Source organism: Scardinius erythrophthalmus (genome assembly GCF_964197995.2).
Source record: "Scardinius erythrophthalmus genome assembly, chromosome: 3".
NCBI classification, from domain to species: domain Eukaryota; kingdom Metazoa; phylum Chordata; class Actinopteri; order Cypriniformes; family Leuciscidae; genus Scardinius; species Scardinius erythrophthalmus.
Window position 1 is genome coordinate 37,776,317 of NC_138223.1, and position 18,455 is coordinate 37,794,771.

The 18,455-nt window shown below is 36.9% G+C and overlaps 1 protein-coding gene across 9 annotated transcripts in view; it reads right to left on the reverse strand.

Annotated features, from left to right (window-relative positions):
* Window positions 1-233: 233 nt before the first annotated feature.
* Window positions 234-18,455, reverse strand: part of atp11a (ATPase phospholipid transporting 11A) — a 71,864-nt gene continuing 53,642 nt past the window's right edge. Inside the window, exons 19-32 of one of the 9 annotated variants that reach the window (XM_081361778.1) lie at window positions 18,194-18,445; window positions 17,937-18,117; window positions 15,163-15,265; window positions 14,898-15,043; window positions 14,503-14,562; window positions 12,794-12,921; window positions 10,351-10,486; window positions 9,743-9,766; window positions 6,877-6,942; window positions 6,672-6,775; window positions 6,410-6,575; window positions 2,439-2,560; window positions 1,635-1,715; window positions 234-344 (exon numbers count right to left, since the gene is read on the reverse strand). In XM_081361778.1, coding sequence (XP_081217904.1) covers window positions 1,664-1,715; window positions 2,439-2,560; window positions 6,410-6,575; window positions 6,672-6,775; window positions 6,877-6,942; window positions 9,743-9,766; window positions 10,351-10,486; window positions 12,794-12,921; window positions 14,503-14,562; window positions 14,898-15,043; window positions 15,163-15,265; window positions 17,937-18,117; window positions 18,194-18,445 — 1,540 coding nt within the window. In that variant the 3' untranslated portion in view covers window positions 234-344; window positions 1,635-1,663. Of the gene's footprint in view, window positions 345-1,516; window positions 1,716-2,147; window positions 2,561-3,213; window positions 4,461-6,409; window positions 6,576-6,671; window positions 6,776-6,876; window positions 6,943-9,742; window positions 9,767-10,350; window positions 10,487-12,793; window positions 12,922-14,502; window positions 14,563-14,897; window positions 15,044-15,162; window positions 15,266-17,936; window positions 18,118-18,193; window positions 18,446-18,455 lie in introns of those variants that run through there. The other 8 variants (XR_014029917.1, XM_081361777.1, XM_081361779.1 and 5 more) reach the window with 8 other exon arrangements.

An 18,455-nucleotide genomic window follows, 5' to 3' on the forward strand; every position in this document is an offset into this window, starting at 1 on the left:
TAACACACTAGCTATGCCCATAATGCAATTCTTCAATCTGACATTCTCTGTTGCAGGCCAACTGACGGGCAATTAAAACACACGTGTGTGCAACGCATGACTGTACATTGAGGTTAAAAAGCACCAGAAGGCACCTATACTCACAAGAGGCTTGGGGTAACCATCAAAACAGTGACCTTGATGGTCTTTGACATCACTTACTTTTTCTCTCTTTAATGGATGATGGTTAAAATGGTGAAATGGGCGACTGGCCTCATCATGAGAACAGAGCGACAGGGTGAGAGAAGGAAACTCGCGCCAGGAAAGAAGTCGAGATGAAGAGATGATGCTCCGGGAAAGCAAAACTACATTCGAGAATCAACGCAGGCAAAAAAAACAAAACAAGAAAAACAAGCATGGAATGTGAAGGACAGCAGGGAAAGAGGCTTTGATGACCAAATACGGTGATTTTTTAGTTCCATATCCATCTCATTCGTGTTACAATGTAACTGGAATTTAATCCAAATTGCATTCAAACTGAATTCAAATTCAATGTGAATGTGAATCTGAATTCCCCGACTCGACGGAGATGGAACTGAAAGCACTTCACAAGATTTGTATGATAATGTCAGGTGTGAGGCACATTTCCTGGGATTCATTTAAAACGGCTCGTCCTGCACACTAGAAAGGAGCCATTTCTCTGAATATAGTCCCCAAGGTAGGCCATCTGTCATGCTGACCTTGATTGGACTGTTAGTTTAATGAGCTGTTTGTGAACAGTAGCACATGCTAATTACATCTGACTTATTTATATCAGAGAATCATAAATCAGTAATGTGCAACAAAGAAAATGATAGCAACCCAGCACAGGGCTCCAACAGTTCCATTAATACAGACAAAAGGCTTAGGGAACAGTCAAAATGGAGGTTACAATCATAAAAATACAGACAAAAAAGGTCTTTCGCACTTTTTGTGAACGCACAAAGACGTCTACGTCAACAGAAACGTTACATTTCATTGGTTTTTCCCCCTCAGGAGCCCTGGGCTGTGTGTTGGTGGCACTGGAAGATGTCGAATACTACATTTATCGCTCTCCATCCTCAGCTGGTGCAGTGTCAACTTAAGGCAGTGTGGTGGGATTCTTGGGAATGCCATCAAACACCTTCCCTCCTTTTCTCTTTAAGCATAAGGCAACTAACACACATTTATATACTCCGTATTTCACAACCTTTGGTTCCAAACTGTGGTGTAAAAGATGGGAAACATTAACATTAAGGCAGAACAGTTAAGCTAAGATGCCTAGAGTAGCCTTTAGAGTTGTATATCTGGTTCTACTCAAAACAACAACAACGACTAAAGGACTGATTATACGGAACTAGTGAATTTTAAAGCAAATGGTCAAGCATCTAGGACAGAGTAACTGGTTGTCATGATGACACAACATCAATGGTTTTAAAAACTTTGGAAGAGTAGAATGCGAGTGGATTTCCACCTTTTTGAAAGGTAAAGGGTGAAACATAATGACAGTCCAGTTACAATTTGTCTTTTCATGGTTGTTCTAACAAAGGCCTACACACACACACACACACACACACACACACCTAGTTCACTCTAGTACAGTTCAGCAGCAGAAATGGCCAAATTCAGCCACTTACAATTCAATCGGACAAAGACAAATCGCAGCCTACGGAGTGTTCCTCGATAACAGGTTTGCACAAAAGCAACACCAGTTTGTTCTATAAAAAAGTAGGACAAGAAAAGAGAAGGAGCACGGGATAAAAAAAGGGAAGGGGAGACGACAGAGAACAAAGAAAAGAAGAAGAAACAGGACAGTCAGTTTTTAGAGCATCCGAGGCCATTTTAACTGTCATCCACAATCATATTCAGTGGTTGCGTTTTTGATGGAAAGATTTGTGCTACTACTGCCCAGTGTTGTTTTCAAGTAATTTTTCACATGAAGGATTACAAGGGTAGGTGAGCGAACACGTAAACCCACAGTGTAAAGGACACACGCTCTCACGTACACACACAAAAAAATCAAGGTAAATCGGTCCCAAGGCCACAGTGCGCAGTACGCGACACTTGCAGATGGTGCGGCCAATTCTGTTCGGCCTTCCTCCAGCTCCAAATCTAACTCACTTCCGCCCAATAGCGTTCACCGCAAGAGCCAATTTCAGTGCTTTTGCTTCAGATAAAGGGTGACAAGTCAAGGTTGGTCTCCCAATAGCGTCCCAATCTTGACCGTGGGATGAGCGAGGCCGAATTGGATTAGATAACCAGACTATTTCTTTTAGAGAGACTATCATACGGACGTCTCTGGACCCGGTGTGCTGTAGGCGTAAGCTGCCCCAGAGAATCTTGGGTTCTCTCCTATTCGGAGAAAGGAGCTGAAGGTGCGGTAGTCAGGCCTGCCGCCCCAGTAGGTACACATGAGTTTTTTGGGAGGGGAGGAGTCAGACCTGCGGTGGGCGTGGTTCTGGCTTTCGTTGCCCCGTCTGTCGTGTTTCCGCGCAGGTGGAGCATGGAGGGAGGACAGGGGGGTGAACTCGGACAGGTGGCCCTTATACAACTTATCAGCATCCTGGGAGAAAAGAACGAGGGAACAGAGAGAAAGAGAGTGAATTAGCAGATTGCATCATGTACATGCATGTAAATGCAGGCATTGGTCAACATCACAAGCTGAAACAACACAAATCCAAAGCCCCAGCAAGAAGCAGTGCAAAAAAAAGAACAAAATATCATATAAGATCACATTCCGATATGTTTACCACATGCACAAGTCCAGTCCTAGAACATGCAGAACTGATCAATTGAGGGGATGTTGTAAGATAAACTGTTGGGGAAAAAAAGCTAAGGCCAGTGAAAAATGTGTGTTTTTTCTTAAAAGGAGGGTGAAATGTTACAATTCACCCCCAAAATCAAAAGAAAAATAAGTTTTGTTTTAAAATGAAATATATTTAAAGTAACGTTCAAAAGTCTCTTTTGCTCACCGAAGCAGTTATTTGATCAAAAATACTGTAAAAACAGTAATACTATTACGTATTACAATTTAAAATAATTGTTTCTATTTTTTGATACATTTTTTTTTTATAATTACATGTTTTTTGAAGAACAAACCCCCCCAAAAAACAATATATTTAAAATTATTCATTACCGTAATGCATAATTACTGTAATTATTAATTACCGTAATGCATCATGACAGGTCACTTTTGAATTTTTTTTTTTTTTTTTTACCAAGGTCATTCATTACAATTCTCATTACTGTAATACTGTGAAAAATGTACTGTAATAGCTTTTATTTATTTATTTTTGATCATTACCGATTTTTCACAAAATGTTAAAAACCTCAACGGTCCCAAAACAGGCTTTATGTTCTTTAAGCAAAATATTGTTTCACTTAACAGTTTGTGTTTCTACAAAAAAAAAGAAAAAAAAGAAAAAAAAGTGATATTCGCTCAGTAACAGAAATGATCATAAGCATGTTCTAGGAATGGACATTTAGAAATATATGCAAATAATATTTTTAATAGACAAGTAAAAATACACATGCAAGCCAGAGTGTTAGATGTTAAACTGTATGTCAAGTCTGCTGTGTGTATTTGTGTACGTGTCAGAGCCCGTATTGTCCTGTTAGAGGCATATACAGTACCGCACACCCCAAACCACAACCCAATACCTTCACTCTGAAGCTTTAAAACCAAACCAAACCAGTCTGTAGGTTTCACACCAAACAACAGACCCACACAGGTGCAGCAAAGGCGTTTTAATCCGGAGAGCTTTCACCGGAGGATTCTAGAATTCTCAGATTGATTCTAGAACCGCACACTTCATCTGAGAACTCTAGAGCTCCGCTTGAGTCGAGTGTGGATTAGTTCTTTCTGGCTTTAGTCTTCAACTTCACATTCTCTTTACCATAGAGTTGCTAGGCCTCAGTGGTGTTCTGAACCCCATCTAGCAGTGAATCATGAATGTTTGTCTCAACCCTTTCAAAGATCCTGTCAGCCCTCATTCTCTGTGAAACATCACACACACACACACAAACAGACTCAAATGTGGCGTAACAGACCCATGTGCAGAATATTTGTTTTGACACTGAGGTATCTTGCTGGAACTGAAAGTACAGCAGCAGAAAATGCATTTCCATTAAACAACTTCAGATCTGCGACGTAAATTACACATACGCAAACATACACGTGCACGTTTCATGCATGCAAACATGTAGAGTGACGGAATATGAGGCTTGGAACATAAACGGAGACACCACAGGGAACTGCAACTATTGGCATGTTGGGTAGCTTGTGATCCTCAGTAATGTTCAGGAGGTCCTGTCATACTGGTCTTCACTCACTGATACACACACGCACATGCAGAGACGGTGTGTAGGTTCACCTCCGCCTCAGTTCAGAAACTGACACTGCTGGAGGTCTGGGAGAGCATAAAGATGGTGGACTGCTCAGCAGTGAGACACTGACGCTTGGTCTGCCGTTACCACAGGTCACAGGCCAAGGGTTAAACACACAGGGGAGGGGGGAAGGTCAAGCAATCAGAGAGAGAAAGAGAGATGGAAGAGGAATAAAAACAGAAAGGGTTTAGAGAGGTTAACAACCGGAACGATCCTCAGAGATTAATAAAGGAACTTCAGCAACAAGTGCATGTTTCACTTTTCTTTTCTTGCAGAATTATTAGTAAAACTTTACAATAAGGTTCAACTTATTAACCAGTTTTGATATTGTTAACTAAAACTATTAAAAATATATTTTTTTTAATTGAAATGATCCTACAGTCAACATGAAATCAAAATGGACCATATTTACTTTCTCAATACACATTCTTATCAGTGTCACCAACTCTTCTTATTTTTTATATAGCACCTACCTCTCCTGATCATTTCCCGAAGGATAAAATCTTGTTTATATATTATAATGCATTTAATTTTTTTGTTGATTATCCTATTGAACTTAGAAACGTGTCACATTATGAATGGTTCATGTTGACGCTAATGTGGCAGTAACATTAGCGCACTGGAAAATTCTAGAGTTTAATAGGGAAGGTGAGTGAGAGGAAAAACATCACATGGGTTAAACCAGTGGTAAGGCAGTTTATCACACACACACTAAATTTCCTTCTGAAATTTCTCAACATAGTATGCTGACATACTATGTGTGCCAACACAGAAAAATACACAGATAGACCCAATAACAGACCCAATAGCACCATTGAATGGCTTAAAGAGTCATCCAACGTAAAGAAGAGAAACGTGAACTGCATCCAGAATTCACTTACATCAAGCACACTGGGAAGCAGTCCGACGCAAGTGTACATCTGAAGACCAGTTATTAGCCATTATCACAAACTGTAGCACTATTGAGCTGGTTCAGGTCAACAATCATTTGGTTGAAAATAACAAACATTTTTCTTTAATAGCTGTATCATTGCAGAAGAAATGACTCTTAGTTGGGGTAGACATTGTTTTTGGTTGATTTTGAAGTTGATGTGAATGAAAACAAAGCTGTTATGGATAGTGAAATCAGCTTTTTTGAAAAAAGTTGCCAAGCCACCGCCAGCGTTTTTTAATCATTTTCCCAAAAATTTCATGGCCCCCGAAATATTTTGTTGTATGAATATCTGAACATGCAATATAGCAAAAAAGAAAAAGAAAAGAACAGACCCTCAGCTTTAAAAAAAAAAAAAAAAAAATCTATTATTCCATTTTCATACATTCTTTTTTTATTAACACTTGAATGTAAATTCCATAAAAAAGCAACATTTCGAGCAAAAAACTGAGAAAATCGTGTTTTTGACAAAGACTTCGTCTTGATCAGATTCAGAACGATGGAGTAAATCGAGTCCATCAACACCGCTAATGCTTGCACAGTTCTATAGCTATTCCTGGGTTGACATTTCATTCGCTAATTTTACATATGAATATGATTACATATGATATCGCTTGTTTTTGCGTCTTAACCTGTGTTTTGATCCGGAGATTCAGTACTCTTTCAGAAGATGCCTAATAGCGCCCCCTACCATATAACAGTACAAACACGAAAAACACGAACATTTCGTCAATGGCGGGGAAAGAGTTAAAAAAATTAATTCAGCGACAAACTACAAAATTGATTAACTGATGATAATTTCCTATTATCACTGTGAAGCTGCTTTGAAACAATCTGTATTGTATAAAAGCGCTATATAAATAAAGATGGCTTGACTTGACAAACTGGAAATTACAGGACTTTAAACAATAAACAAAAAAAATTATTTCCATCCTTCACAACTTTGTTTTCATTTGCATTCAATTAAACATGGCATCTACCCAAACTAATAATCATGGTATATAATATATATATATAACAGCTGTATATTACTGCAATGAAACAAACTAGCAGTATCCTTGCATCTCTACGCACATGTAGATACTGGTGTCGTACCTGTATTCTCTCTGTGGTGGTGGGCCATAGAGCTCTACACAGCACTTTCTTGACCACATCAGGCAGCAAACTGACAATAATCAGCAGAATTATACTGAGCCATGCAGGACCGCTGGACAACATCTGCATGAACACATAGTACATCCTCTGATAGTTCAGGAAAGGCCTATAAAGAACAGAAAGACAGCAGATGAATCACGTTAGATTGAAATATATTTGATTTTGTGATCGTAAGTGTACGGTATATTTAGGCAGGCCATACCAAATGATGCCTCCCCACAGGAGGGAGAAGATGACATAGAAAAGCAGTGACCCCCATATGACAAAGTGGTTGATCCACGTCCAGTAATGTGTGTCCAGGGCAAGCTAAAGCATGAAGATACAGTGAGAAATGGGAAGATAGAGATGGTTAAGTTGACGGCAATTGGCAACAGCTAAGATCATAACACATGCGTCAGATGCATTACCTTTAGCGTGACCGTGAACACGAGGATAGTGAACACAAGTGTTCCAAAGGTCCAGTTTCCAAACATCTGGAACAGAGAAATATTGAAAAAGGCAAAAAGAGATTGACACTGATGTATAAACGACCACTTGAATGGGTGTTAATGCAGCTCACCCTCTCATCGACACACAAACACACGGCATATGTTGCAGTTACGCATGTTAAAAGCTTATGTGCCTTTATTTGAACAATTAAGCACTCGGGAGAAAAAAAACTTGTTTGAATTATCCCGTATAAATATATTAATAATAAAAACGTTTCTTCAGTTTCTTAATAAGGACATTTTGAATGCAAGTATGCAAGAAATATATAAGAAATATTTTATATAGGAATAGCTGAATAGGGAATATTAGATTTTAATTAGGTTTTAAAATGGCACAAGATATAAAAAAAAAAAAAAAAAAAGAAAGATGCAACATAACAGGAAGAGGCGTTTACCTGAATCATGTTTACAAAGATGTACAATGTACAAAAATAAATATTTTTTTAATTACCAGATTTAATTATTTTATGTAGGAATTTATATTATTAATTGTATATATACTATATATTAGAAGTAGAAAATATTAGTAGTATAATACATATTTATAAATAGTATATATATATATATATATATATATATATATATATATATATATACACAATATATTAGAAGTAGAAAATCTGTAAACCCTATAGAAAGTAATAAATGTACCTAATAAATATATTTATAAATAGTATACATATATATATATATTTATATCAGTTTTTAGTATCTGCCTTTAGTCCATTTTAATTTGATGAATAATACGATACCTATCTGTGCATCTCTAGTTCACAGTTGCACTCAACTTCTGCATCAATACAGTATTCTCAGAAGCATAACATATCAAATCTCATCAAATGTTCCTTTTAAAAAAACCTCTGTGAATAATTTGCAAGAAATAGTAGCATTACATCATTATATTTTAATGGTGCTGTAAATTGAAAGCATTTCGGTGTCATCCTATATTGTTTTACAGAGATTATTAATGATGTCTGGAACTCGCTGAACTCAAATGAATTTTATATTTTAGCTATAAAAGCTTCATAAATAAATAGTGAGCTTAGATAGCCCCTTAAAATGTTATAATGGATTCAGCATTGGCACTTAGGCTCAATAAACATCTGCTCGGGTGCGGAAAGCTTTTCTGTGTGATTTGTGTTTTCTCTTTTTGGGAGGATTTGTTCCCTCATTGTTTACAGTCTTGGCAAATGGTTGAATTTAGACACAATGGATATCTCTTCTAGAACCTTCCCCTGTCTGCGGACCGGCCACGCTGTTGATGACACTATGCAAAGCAACATCGACACTATAATGAAAGCTCTTTATAAAATCACTCGCTGTTAATCACAATCAAAATCAACAAGCCATGGCAAAACACGAGCAGGTCAAAGACTGTACGGCACCAAATGGTTTTAGTGAACAATACAATGTTGATGAGTAACCAGTTAAAACAAAAAAACAAGTACAACGACACACAATAGATGTCGACAAGTTTGAAGAAAATGTATTAACTTACCTTGATGAGCAATCAAAATTAAATGTAGTGTTAAAAAACACTTGTCAAGGGCAAATGATATTTAAGGATGTTGCGAGGTTTTTCAAAAGGATTAATTTTTTTTTTTAAATCTGTTAATAATTCAATCTAATCATGTTAGAGTATCTGCCATTCTCCACGAATAGGGTCAAAAATAGGGCCTGAAGTTCTTTTATTTCTTTCATCTTATTCAACAAATGGTCAGTGAAACCAGGTTGAGCATCAACATCAGGAGGTTGAACTCATTTGTGTCAGAGCTATTTTATTATCTGTTCATTTTATACAAGGTGTGCAATTTTTACAACGCCGTAACCAAAATTTGGGAAGGATTGTAATTAAGTGACGTTTAAAAACACATTTTCTATCAATATATATATATATATATAAAAGATATTTAACTAGTATTATCTTAACAATGAGCAATACACGTCACAATATTGATTAATTTCTGTTAACTTCAGTGTTAGTTAAGTTAGCTCAGGTCAATTAAATAATATTAACAGATACAACTTTTAATAAAAAAAAAATGTATTAGTACAGATTAAGTGCTTTAGAAGTATTTTTTTATCATTAGTTTGTTCATTAATATAGTTATCTAATGTTAACAATTGGAACCTTGTAAAGTATTACCATTTTTTCTTACAGTAAAGACGTTATATGTCAAATGCTTTAAATCTAATAAAAAAAGGTCTTAAAAAGATATTTGAACCTCCGATGGATTTAAAAAAAGCTAACGAGACCCCGAAGCGTACCCTATTTGTGGAAAAACCTTCTGATTAAAAGTTTCTGAATGGTTTCTCTTCCATTCAACATGTGCCAAATGAAACGAAATGCTTAATCCACATTTCCTCTTGCTCATTCATTTGCCCTTGCAGTGAGGCATGAGAGGATGGACATGTATCCTACGGGCCGATGAGGATGAGTGTGACGGCACCCCTCCAACCCGGGTGTTTGCCAAAAAAAAAAAAAACACAGTCGCAACGTGACACACGGGGCGGACACAAACTCCTACTCCATCACACGATGATAGACAGAGGAAGATGGAAAGGAGGGGGGCTCGCTACTCTATACCTACGGTGGCTGGTCCTCGGTTCAGGGGACACTGGGATGTCGTACGGTACTGTTTGAAAGCTACGATGGCAGTGAACGGTTGGTGTTAGTAGACACTATGTGAGTGGGGGTGGCTTTAGGATGAGGGGAGGGGCTGAGGAGGGAAACAGTAAAACTAAAACTAAAAATAGGATGAGAAACAGATAGGGACAGGCTTACCATCTGTGTGTTGGTGGCCATTAGCTGAGGAAAGGAAGAGAAGCAGAAAAGAAAAGAAAGGCAAAAAGGGGGGTAGGTAAAAGGAGGAAAGAGAGAGGGGAGAGATATAGAAAGAGAGATAAAGAAGAAAACGAAAGAAAAGAAGGAGAGGGAGGGGACAGGGAGCAAGAAAGTAAAGAAAAAATTAGGATGTTATAACTTAAAGTAAATCAAACAGGTAAAAAAAAGCAATCCAAAAAGGTTACTATGATTTAACTTAATGGCACAGAGAAAGATGTCTGATCTGACTGATTAACCAGCATGCTTTGTGTCGCATAAATGAATGGAGAAGCACCTGTAATGACTTCAAACATACGCAGAGGAGGACAGACTAAAGTCTGCAAGCTGGATCATCAGTTAAACCACAAATATGTACTTTACAAGCACTGAGTCCACTTTAACTCGCTCGACAAGCATCGGCCACCCATAAAAATCTGTATGCGACTTTTATTTGACTGAGAAAAAAAACGAACTAAAGGAAAAAAAAAACAGCTGGTTAAGTCAATTAAACAAAACACACACAGAAAAACGTAGGCACAAAATCATGGTTTAGACGGTGACTGTGTTACCTGTCCGTTGCTGGTGAAGGTTGTGTTGTCGAAAAGGAAGAAAGCACCAAAAAAGAAGACCATGGCATCAAAAACCCCCAGAAATGTCCAGTAGATGAAGGTGGACCATCTCAGGAGGGAGTTCTTGGCAATATCTCTGTAAAAAGAAATACATATTCAAAGACTATATTAATCGTTAAAAGATCGATGAATCATTAAATGATATGAAACCTAGTATTGTTATTTCTGTTACAAACATTCATATTATTACAGACAAACTTGGATAAAAGTTGGATATAAACACTAATGTAGATGGAAGCGTAAATCACCTTTTGAAAGTAACTTGCGCTTTCGAGTAACGATTGTATCGATTACATCGTTACGCCAATGTGTTTCCATCGTAGTTTATGCGCATGTCTTCTTATCGGATCAAAATGCATCCAACTCAATTGTGCGCTGAAGTTTTATGTGCATTTTTAGAATTTATGTGCATCTTTGCATTTCCATCCAGCGTTTTTATGCGATATCCCAAAATGCACATAAAAATAAGTGGATGGAGACTCCAAATCCAAGATCAAATGATCTGTGCTCTGCTATCAGTTCATTTAATACTGTAAAATGAAATTTATACTAAATGAAGAGCCATTGAAACCAACACGAAGAGCATTTGACTGTTCGCAAAGACCCGCCCCCCATAGTTACTGTCGCTATGTCCGACAAGCTACGCCGTTCTCACGCCACACCATGTTCTCACGCAGTGAAAAATACATCGCGGAGCAGAGAGGAGACTGACAACATGCTGACAGACAGGACAGACCAGGTTACTTTTCGGTTACGTTTGATATTAAACATATTAAACAAAGTCTCACCTTTCAAATTTGGTCATTTTTAAAAAGAAATTTAAACAATAAATACCGTTTTGTGGCTCTTTAATGTGTCGTGACAGATCGCTGTAGAGCATCAGTTAAAGCTACTCGTGAACCGATCATCTCTTCCTTCTAGTTAATTTATAGCCTCAAATAAACATGAACAAACATAAGAAGGAATGTTGTTTTAACCACGGAAAGGCGTCAGTACACTCCGTTTTTCAAGTTCAAATGCTCCCATGTTAATCTACTAACTCTCCTGACTGCTTTGTCGGACAAAATGGCGGATGGCGAAGTATGATTGGTCAGATCACCTGTCAATCAAGCTCCGAGCAATCTAACATTTCACTGCAAGATCATATGTTTTTTTGGGAGCACTCAATAAAATATCAGTTTATATCAATCTCCAACCATACTTGAGATTGGATAGTACATTTCAAATGAAAGTGAAATATTGGTAAGAAAAAACAAACATGACCTCTGCTGCTTGTGTCCATTCTTATTTATTTTAGATTAATAGATCAGCTTTTTCCAATGAAAATGTCCTTGATGGCTACAAGTGCTGCACTGTGTGCCAGTAGCAAACACTGTGAATAATGTACATACTGAATAAGCAATGCAGAGGAATAAGAGGAAAAAAATTGCAGTGTCAGGACATTTGTTGATTAAACGTAGAGTGGTTCTTACAGTATTTCTGCCCAGTGCTGTGTGTAAATTGAGTTTAGTGCCAGCTTCTACGCAAATATGTTTTCCAAAAGCTGATTGAACGGTCCAATTATTGCAGACTTGTATTTGGTGGAAGTGTGTTCATGTGATTAAGTGAGAATACCTGGAGGCTCACAATCAGGAAAAACATTTTATTAAAGAGGAAAATATAGAGAGCGAGATTGAGCTACATCAGGCGGTTCATTAGATCCCGAATGGACCAGTGCTGTGCCGTCACTATGACTTGCATTTGTTTTTATGCCTTGCAAACAAAGTATTATACTTTGTTTAATACTAAGTATTATATATACTTTTTTAATAATAAAAAAGTCCCATGCCTTCATCATTTACTTTTTGCTAATTCAAATGAATGTACTATGTATATGTTCTATTTTATGATTTTGTTTTTTTTCTCTTGTCCTAGACCCAGACTTTGAAATACTGAAAAGCATATAACAATAATGATAATCATATAATTCTAAAACTGAAATAAAATACTGTAATAAAAAATAGTGCAAGTTTGTCGCTGGGGAAAAAGGTGGCAACAAATGTCAGGATATGAAACAGTGTGTGTTATGAGCCAACATTCATGCAAAAAGGAGGCCAAGGTTGATATAAATAGCCTGCATGTAGACAGGGATTTATCAGTAGGTCTCAAAGAGGGAACCAGAAATAGAAGATAGTGAACGCGCTGCTCCAAAATACCTCCCCGTACACGTGATGAGATGCATCACGTTACGGATCATATATCAGACTAAACCCCTGAAAATTCACCACATACTTCTTTTATGATTCTTCTTATTGTTAGAGTTAAATTATAATTATTGCCTGACATTCTGACCACAGGAGTGGGTAATAATGGGGGTTGTTGGGGCAACCAGGATATTCCTCACCTGTATAGAGAGGGGTCCCGTTTGAGGATGTCCATGTTGATGTGCTGCTCCATCAGACTGTAGAGGAGGATGGGTAACGAGGTGAAGCTGATATTGTACAGGGTCAGATATGCCGTGTCGTACAGTGGCTGCAGAGGGAAAAATAATTGTTACTGTAAATGTACAGTGTAAGTGCAAAAGAGAAATTTGTTTTTCTTTTAAAGGGATACTCCACTTTAAAAAAAAACAACAGACAGTTTCTGGTACCATTGACTTCCATAGTATATTTTTTTTCCTACTATGGAAGTCAATGGTACCAGAAACTGTCTGGTTACTGACATTCTTCTAAATATCTTCCTTTCTGTTCAGCAGAAGAAATAAATTCATACAGGTTTGAAACAACATGAGGGTGAGTAAATGATGACAGAATTTTCATTTTAAAGTGGAGTATCCCTTTAACTATATGTGCACTTTCATGTTGCAGGTGTTGATTTACAAACAGATTAATACTTTTCTCTTTTTGTTATATCAAGGTCATTACGTTTTTTCTAGGGCTGTCAAAAGATTAATCGCGATTAATCGCATCCAAAATAAAAGTTTGTGTTTACATAATATATGTGTGTGTACTGTGTATAATTATTTTGTATATATAAATACACACACATGCATGTATATATTTAAGAAATATTTGCATACATATACTGTATATATTTATATATAATTTATATTATATATAAATATAATTTTTGAATATAAAAATTACACATTTTTCTTAAATATATACAAGCATGTGTGTGTATTTATATATACAAATTTAATTATACACAGTACACACACATATATTATTTAAACACAAACTTTTATTTTGGATGCGATTAATCGCGATTAATCTTTTGACAGCCCTAGTTTTTTCCCATGCTTCCATCATTTATTGTTGCTATTTTAAATGCTTTTTACATTGAATATAGTTTTTATTTTATGATTATATTTTATAAAAGCATCATAATATTTTTTAAATTCAAGTTTTTAAATAGAACGTCTGTTCAAAAGTTTGGGGTCAGTAAGATTTTGTAATGTTTTTAAAAGTCTCTTATGTTTATGTTTACCAAGGCTGCATGTATTTGACCAAAAATACATAAAAACAGTAATATTGTAAAAAAGTTATATTTAAATATATCTTAAAATGTAATTTGTTCCTGTAATGCAAAGCTGAATTTTCAGCATCATTACTCCAGTCTTTAGTGTCACAATCCTTCAGAAATCATTCTAATTTGCTGCTCAAGAAACATATCTGATTATTATCAATGTTAAAAATGGTTGTGCTGCTTAATATTTTGTGGAAAATGTTGTACATTTTAGAAAGTTATTTGAAATCGATATTTTTTTATATAAAAGTCTTTACTGTAACTTTTGATCAAATTATTGTATCCTTCCTGAATAAAAGTACTAATTAATATAATAATAATAAAAGTTGTAATCGTTAAATTATAAAAAAGTGTGAAAATATTATTTAATTTTAAGAAATGCTACCTATGAAATAACTCTAAGCAAAACAAAAGATTCTTTTGAAACATTTCCATAAATGTTTCAAATATCATTCCCACCACCAAAATTTCCACCACAGAACGAGAAGTTAATTTTCTAAAGGCGCATAATTGAAGAAAATATAAAGACAGAATGTTTTTTTTTTTAAAAGTGGTCTAATAGTGACCTTTGAGATATGCGTTTACCTGCTGAGAGAAGCCACAGAAGAACTGATAGAGAAACTGAGGGAAGATGAAGCACACATTCTGTGGAGAGAAAACAGACCCTCAGTACCTGATGAACTAAACCCTTTAGGGTGTGTGTGTGTGTGTGTGTGTGTGTGTGTGTGTGTGTGTGTGCGTTTGCTATAAATAGGGCTGCATTGAGTTGCATTTTCAACAAGATTGTTCAGTGGGTTATTCAGAACTCCTGGGAAAAAAGTAGCATCCACACACATCAAGCAACTTTTTTCCGTGTTTACAACTGCAGGCGGTGTGGTTTGTGTTTGTGTTTTGTCAGCAAGTGATCATCAGCTATTTTGCTTGTGATGATCTTACTTCTTTATTTTGTGTGTCTACACATTTTGTTAGTTTGGGTTCACCTTGTAGAAGAAGTACTGGACCAGCTCAGCGATTCTGATGTAGTAGTAGTGCCCGTGAACCAGGAGCATCTTCTTCAGGTGTTTGAACTTGGTAATTGCATAGTCGCTGTTACGGGCCGCCTGACGCCCCTCTTTACCCATGATCCCTAGAGGGAGAACAACCAGTCAATAGGCATGTAACATACTGTTGTCATAGCTGTTGAACACAAGTCTATCAGAGAGGACTGGAGAAGTATTAATATCTAAAACGACTTGATTTTATCACCTATGCCCACGTGAGCTTCCAGAATCATGCTGACATCATTGGCTCCGTCCCCGATGGCCAGCGTAATGGGGTGTTCTTTTGATGCTTTAATCATTTTAACAATCTGAAAGAACAGATTTATTTCCACAGGTTAAATCAGAACAACTGAGAGATTAGATTATTAATCAGGGTTTTTGGCTGAGGAGACGGGATAATATTATACTCATCATCAGCTATCTACCCTTTCTCAGATGAAACGACTAAAATATCAGTCTGGCTTTTAGTACACATTGATTACACAGGATTTTATTGTGTGCTTGAGGTCAGTAATGGTCTTGTAATACTGTGAGTTCTCTCACTTCTTGGCTTTACAGTCTCTGGTTTTCCCAGCAGCCCCAGAGAGTGACTGACAGGTTTAGCGTGCAGTAAATTAGAAAGAGAAATAGACCAGAGTCTCTTTTGATTGCATCGTCTAACTCACAGACTGAGAGATTACAATAAGGGAACAAGGACAACCTTTCTCTGGCAGGTGGCTGTGTATGTGTGTGTGGGTCAGGTTTTATACTCATTGCAGGGACCAAATGTTCCCAAATTGATACCAAGGCCTAAAATCACCCAAAGTCACTGGAACCCATAAGGAAAATGGCTTAATAAACAAACTAAATAACGTTTTAATGAAACTGTCTTTATGAGGGAGTCATTATTCACTGAATCGTTTTGTTTAAAACACTGATTCATTCAGGATTTAATAAGTCGGGGGTTCTCACTCTCAACTTTCCCGCAGAGTTAAGCTCAAACACACATGAACAAGCTAATCAAGGTCTTCAGGATTACTAGAAAGTTGAAGGTGAGTGAGTTTAATCAGGGTTGGAGATAAACTCAGCAAGAAAGTAGATCTCAAGGGCCAGAGTTGACAAACCCTGAAATAGTCACTGGCTATGTTTCGCATTTTGAAGTATCGCATCAGAAACGAGTGATGGAAACGGCAAATTTATGAAAAAAATCCCGTAATTGCCAAGAAAGTTTTTACGCTGGCTTTGACTTGAGCCAAAAAGAGTTAATGCGAATAATGGGAGATGGAAACGTATTTGCCGTGTTTTACTTACTGTTGGTTACTGTGATGGTTCTGTGATGGATTTTTTAATTAATCATAACTAACATTTATTTTTCTTGCAGGAACAACACTCATATGCTTTTGAATCTTAAATGTTTCCCCTTTTAGTCGAAAACTTGTGATTTTGGTTGTGTGAGTGTAAAAATAACAACTAGGGGAAATGAAACTAGACAGATGATTAGGTTTCAAAACTTATGATTATGAAGTAATCATTAAAACAGAGTTTGCTTCTACCTAGTAACAGAAGGGTTTGTCTGTGAAGGACCAATCAAATTGTGGGGAAATTATGTAATGTTTCATGTCCTTTTCACCATGCCCCTATTCAACAAAAACGGTTGTATTCCTGTTTGCTGGTGGGATTCTCTCTGAAATTTGTCTAGAGATCCTCCGGCCGGATTAAAGCTTCTTGGGGGAGATTCTTTGAGAACTACTTGAGAACTCTCCTGGCCGTGATTAAAGGACATTTGCTGAAGTCTGTCTGTTTATTATTGCTGCGCAGCAAGTTAGTTAGGGGAACAAGTTAGGGTAAGGAACTCGAAGCCAGTTGACGACTGTAGACGCAAGAGCTATAAAGAGTATAAAGATTATTGAGTGTCGATTGTAGACGCCCCAGATAAATGTATTTATTAAGTGTCAACTGTAGATGCTTGGGTGTTGGAGACGCCCCAGGTAGTTAGGTTAATGATAAAAATCTACCAGTTCCCAATACCACCGTCATCTGCTCGAACATCTTGATGGAAACGCACCTAATTTGCATTTGTTTGTTTTTTTTGTTAGTTTTGTTTTTGCAAACTTTCGAAAATTCGTTTTACGTTTGGATGGAAACCAAGCTACTGATTCATTTGCTAAACCGATTTATTCAAAAACATGGATTCATTAAGGAACGGCACTACTGTTTGTTGCTTGGAAACGCTAAATCTTTGCATGGACCCGTTTTCATCAGCGAAGCAAAAATAGATAAAGTAACTTCCAATATGTATTGTGTCTAAAATGTAAGTTACTAAGTATTAACTGTTGTTCATGAATATATTCTTACAATTGAAAGACACATAAAAACATTAATTACAACGATTACAGTAATATTAGTAGTTTTTGAAACTACAAAATGGAGATATATATGACAAAGAGTTTCCTGTGATCCTTTACCTAAATTATACTGTGACTTATAAAATGATCTGATACACTACCTACACTACCATTTAAACATGTAGGGTCAGCAAGATTTTGTTTTCTTTTAAATAAACTACATTTTTTTTCCAGCAAGCATACATTAAATTGATCAAAAATGACAGTAAAAACATTTATAATGTTACAAAAGTTTTCCATTTCAAATACATGCTGAACTTTCTTTTGAACTTTCTATTCATCAAAAAATCCCATATCCCAGTTTCCACAAAAATATTAAGCAGCACAACTGTTTTCGACATTGATAATAATAAGAAATGTTTCTTGAACAGCAAATCATCATATTAGAATGATTTCTGAAGGATCATGCGACACTCAAGACTGGAGTAATGATGCTGAAAATTCAGCTCTGCATCACAGGAATAAATTACATTTTTAAATATATTAAGAGTTATTTTAAATTGTAATAATATTTTATAATATTAGTGTTTTTACTGTTTGTTTGATCAAATAAATGCAGCCTTTGTGAGACTTGCCGAACAGAGTGCTGCATTACCTGTGCTTTCTGTAAGGGTGCCATGCGGCAGCAGAGAACAGCACTGCAGTTCCTGCAGATTTCCAGGAAAATTTCCTTGTAGTTCCCTCCGTTGCTGTTTCCTTCCTGTGGTGGCTTCAGTACAGCTGACAGTGTTGCCCCATCGATTATCAGACCATAGTCTTGGCAATCACCTGAGAGCCTGTGTGGACGAAACATACGTGTGAAGGTGTCTGTGTGTAAACACGAGGGCATGTACACATTTCCACTGTACCCACCCTGAGAAAGTGTCCCTGGTCATGCTGCCATGGTGTCTCAGGACAGTCCTGCTCAGATCGAACAGGACGTCATGGAGACTCTGCTCTTCTGTCCGCTTGGTTGTCAGTTCCAGGATCTGTGTATTGCGATGGAACAACTTGCTAGCATAGCATGTGGCTGCTGCCGTCTCCATTTTGTCCCCTGTGAGAACCCAAACCTTCATACCAGCCTTGTGCAGGGACTCGATGGTGTCGGCCGCTTTATCCTGCAGCCTGAAACATA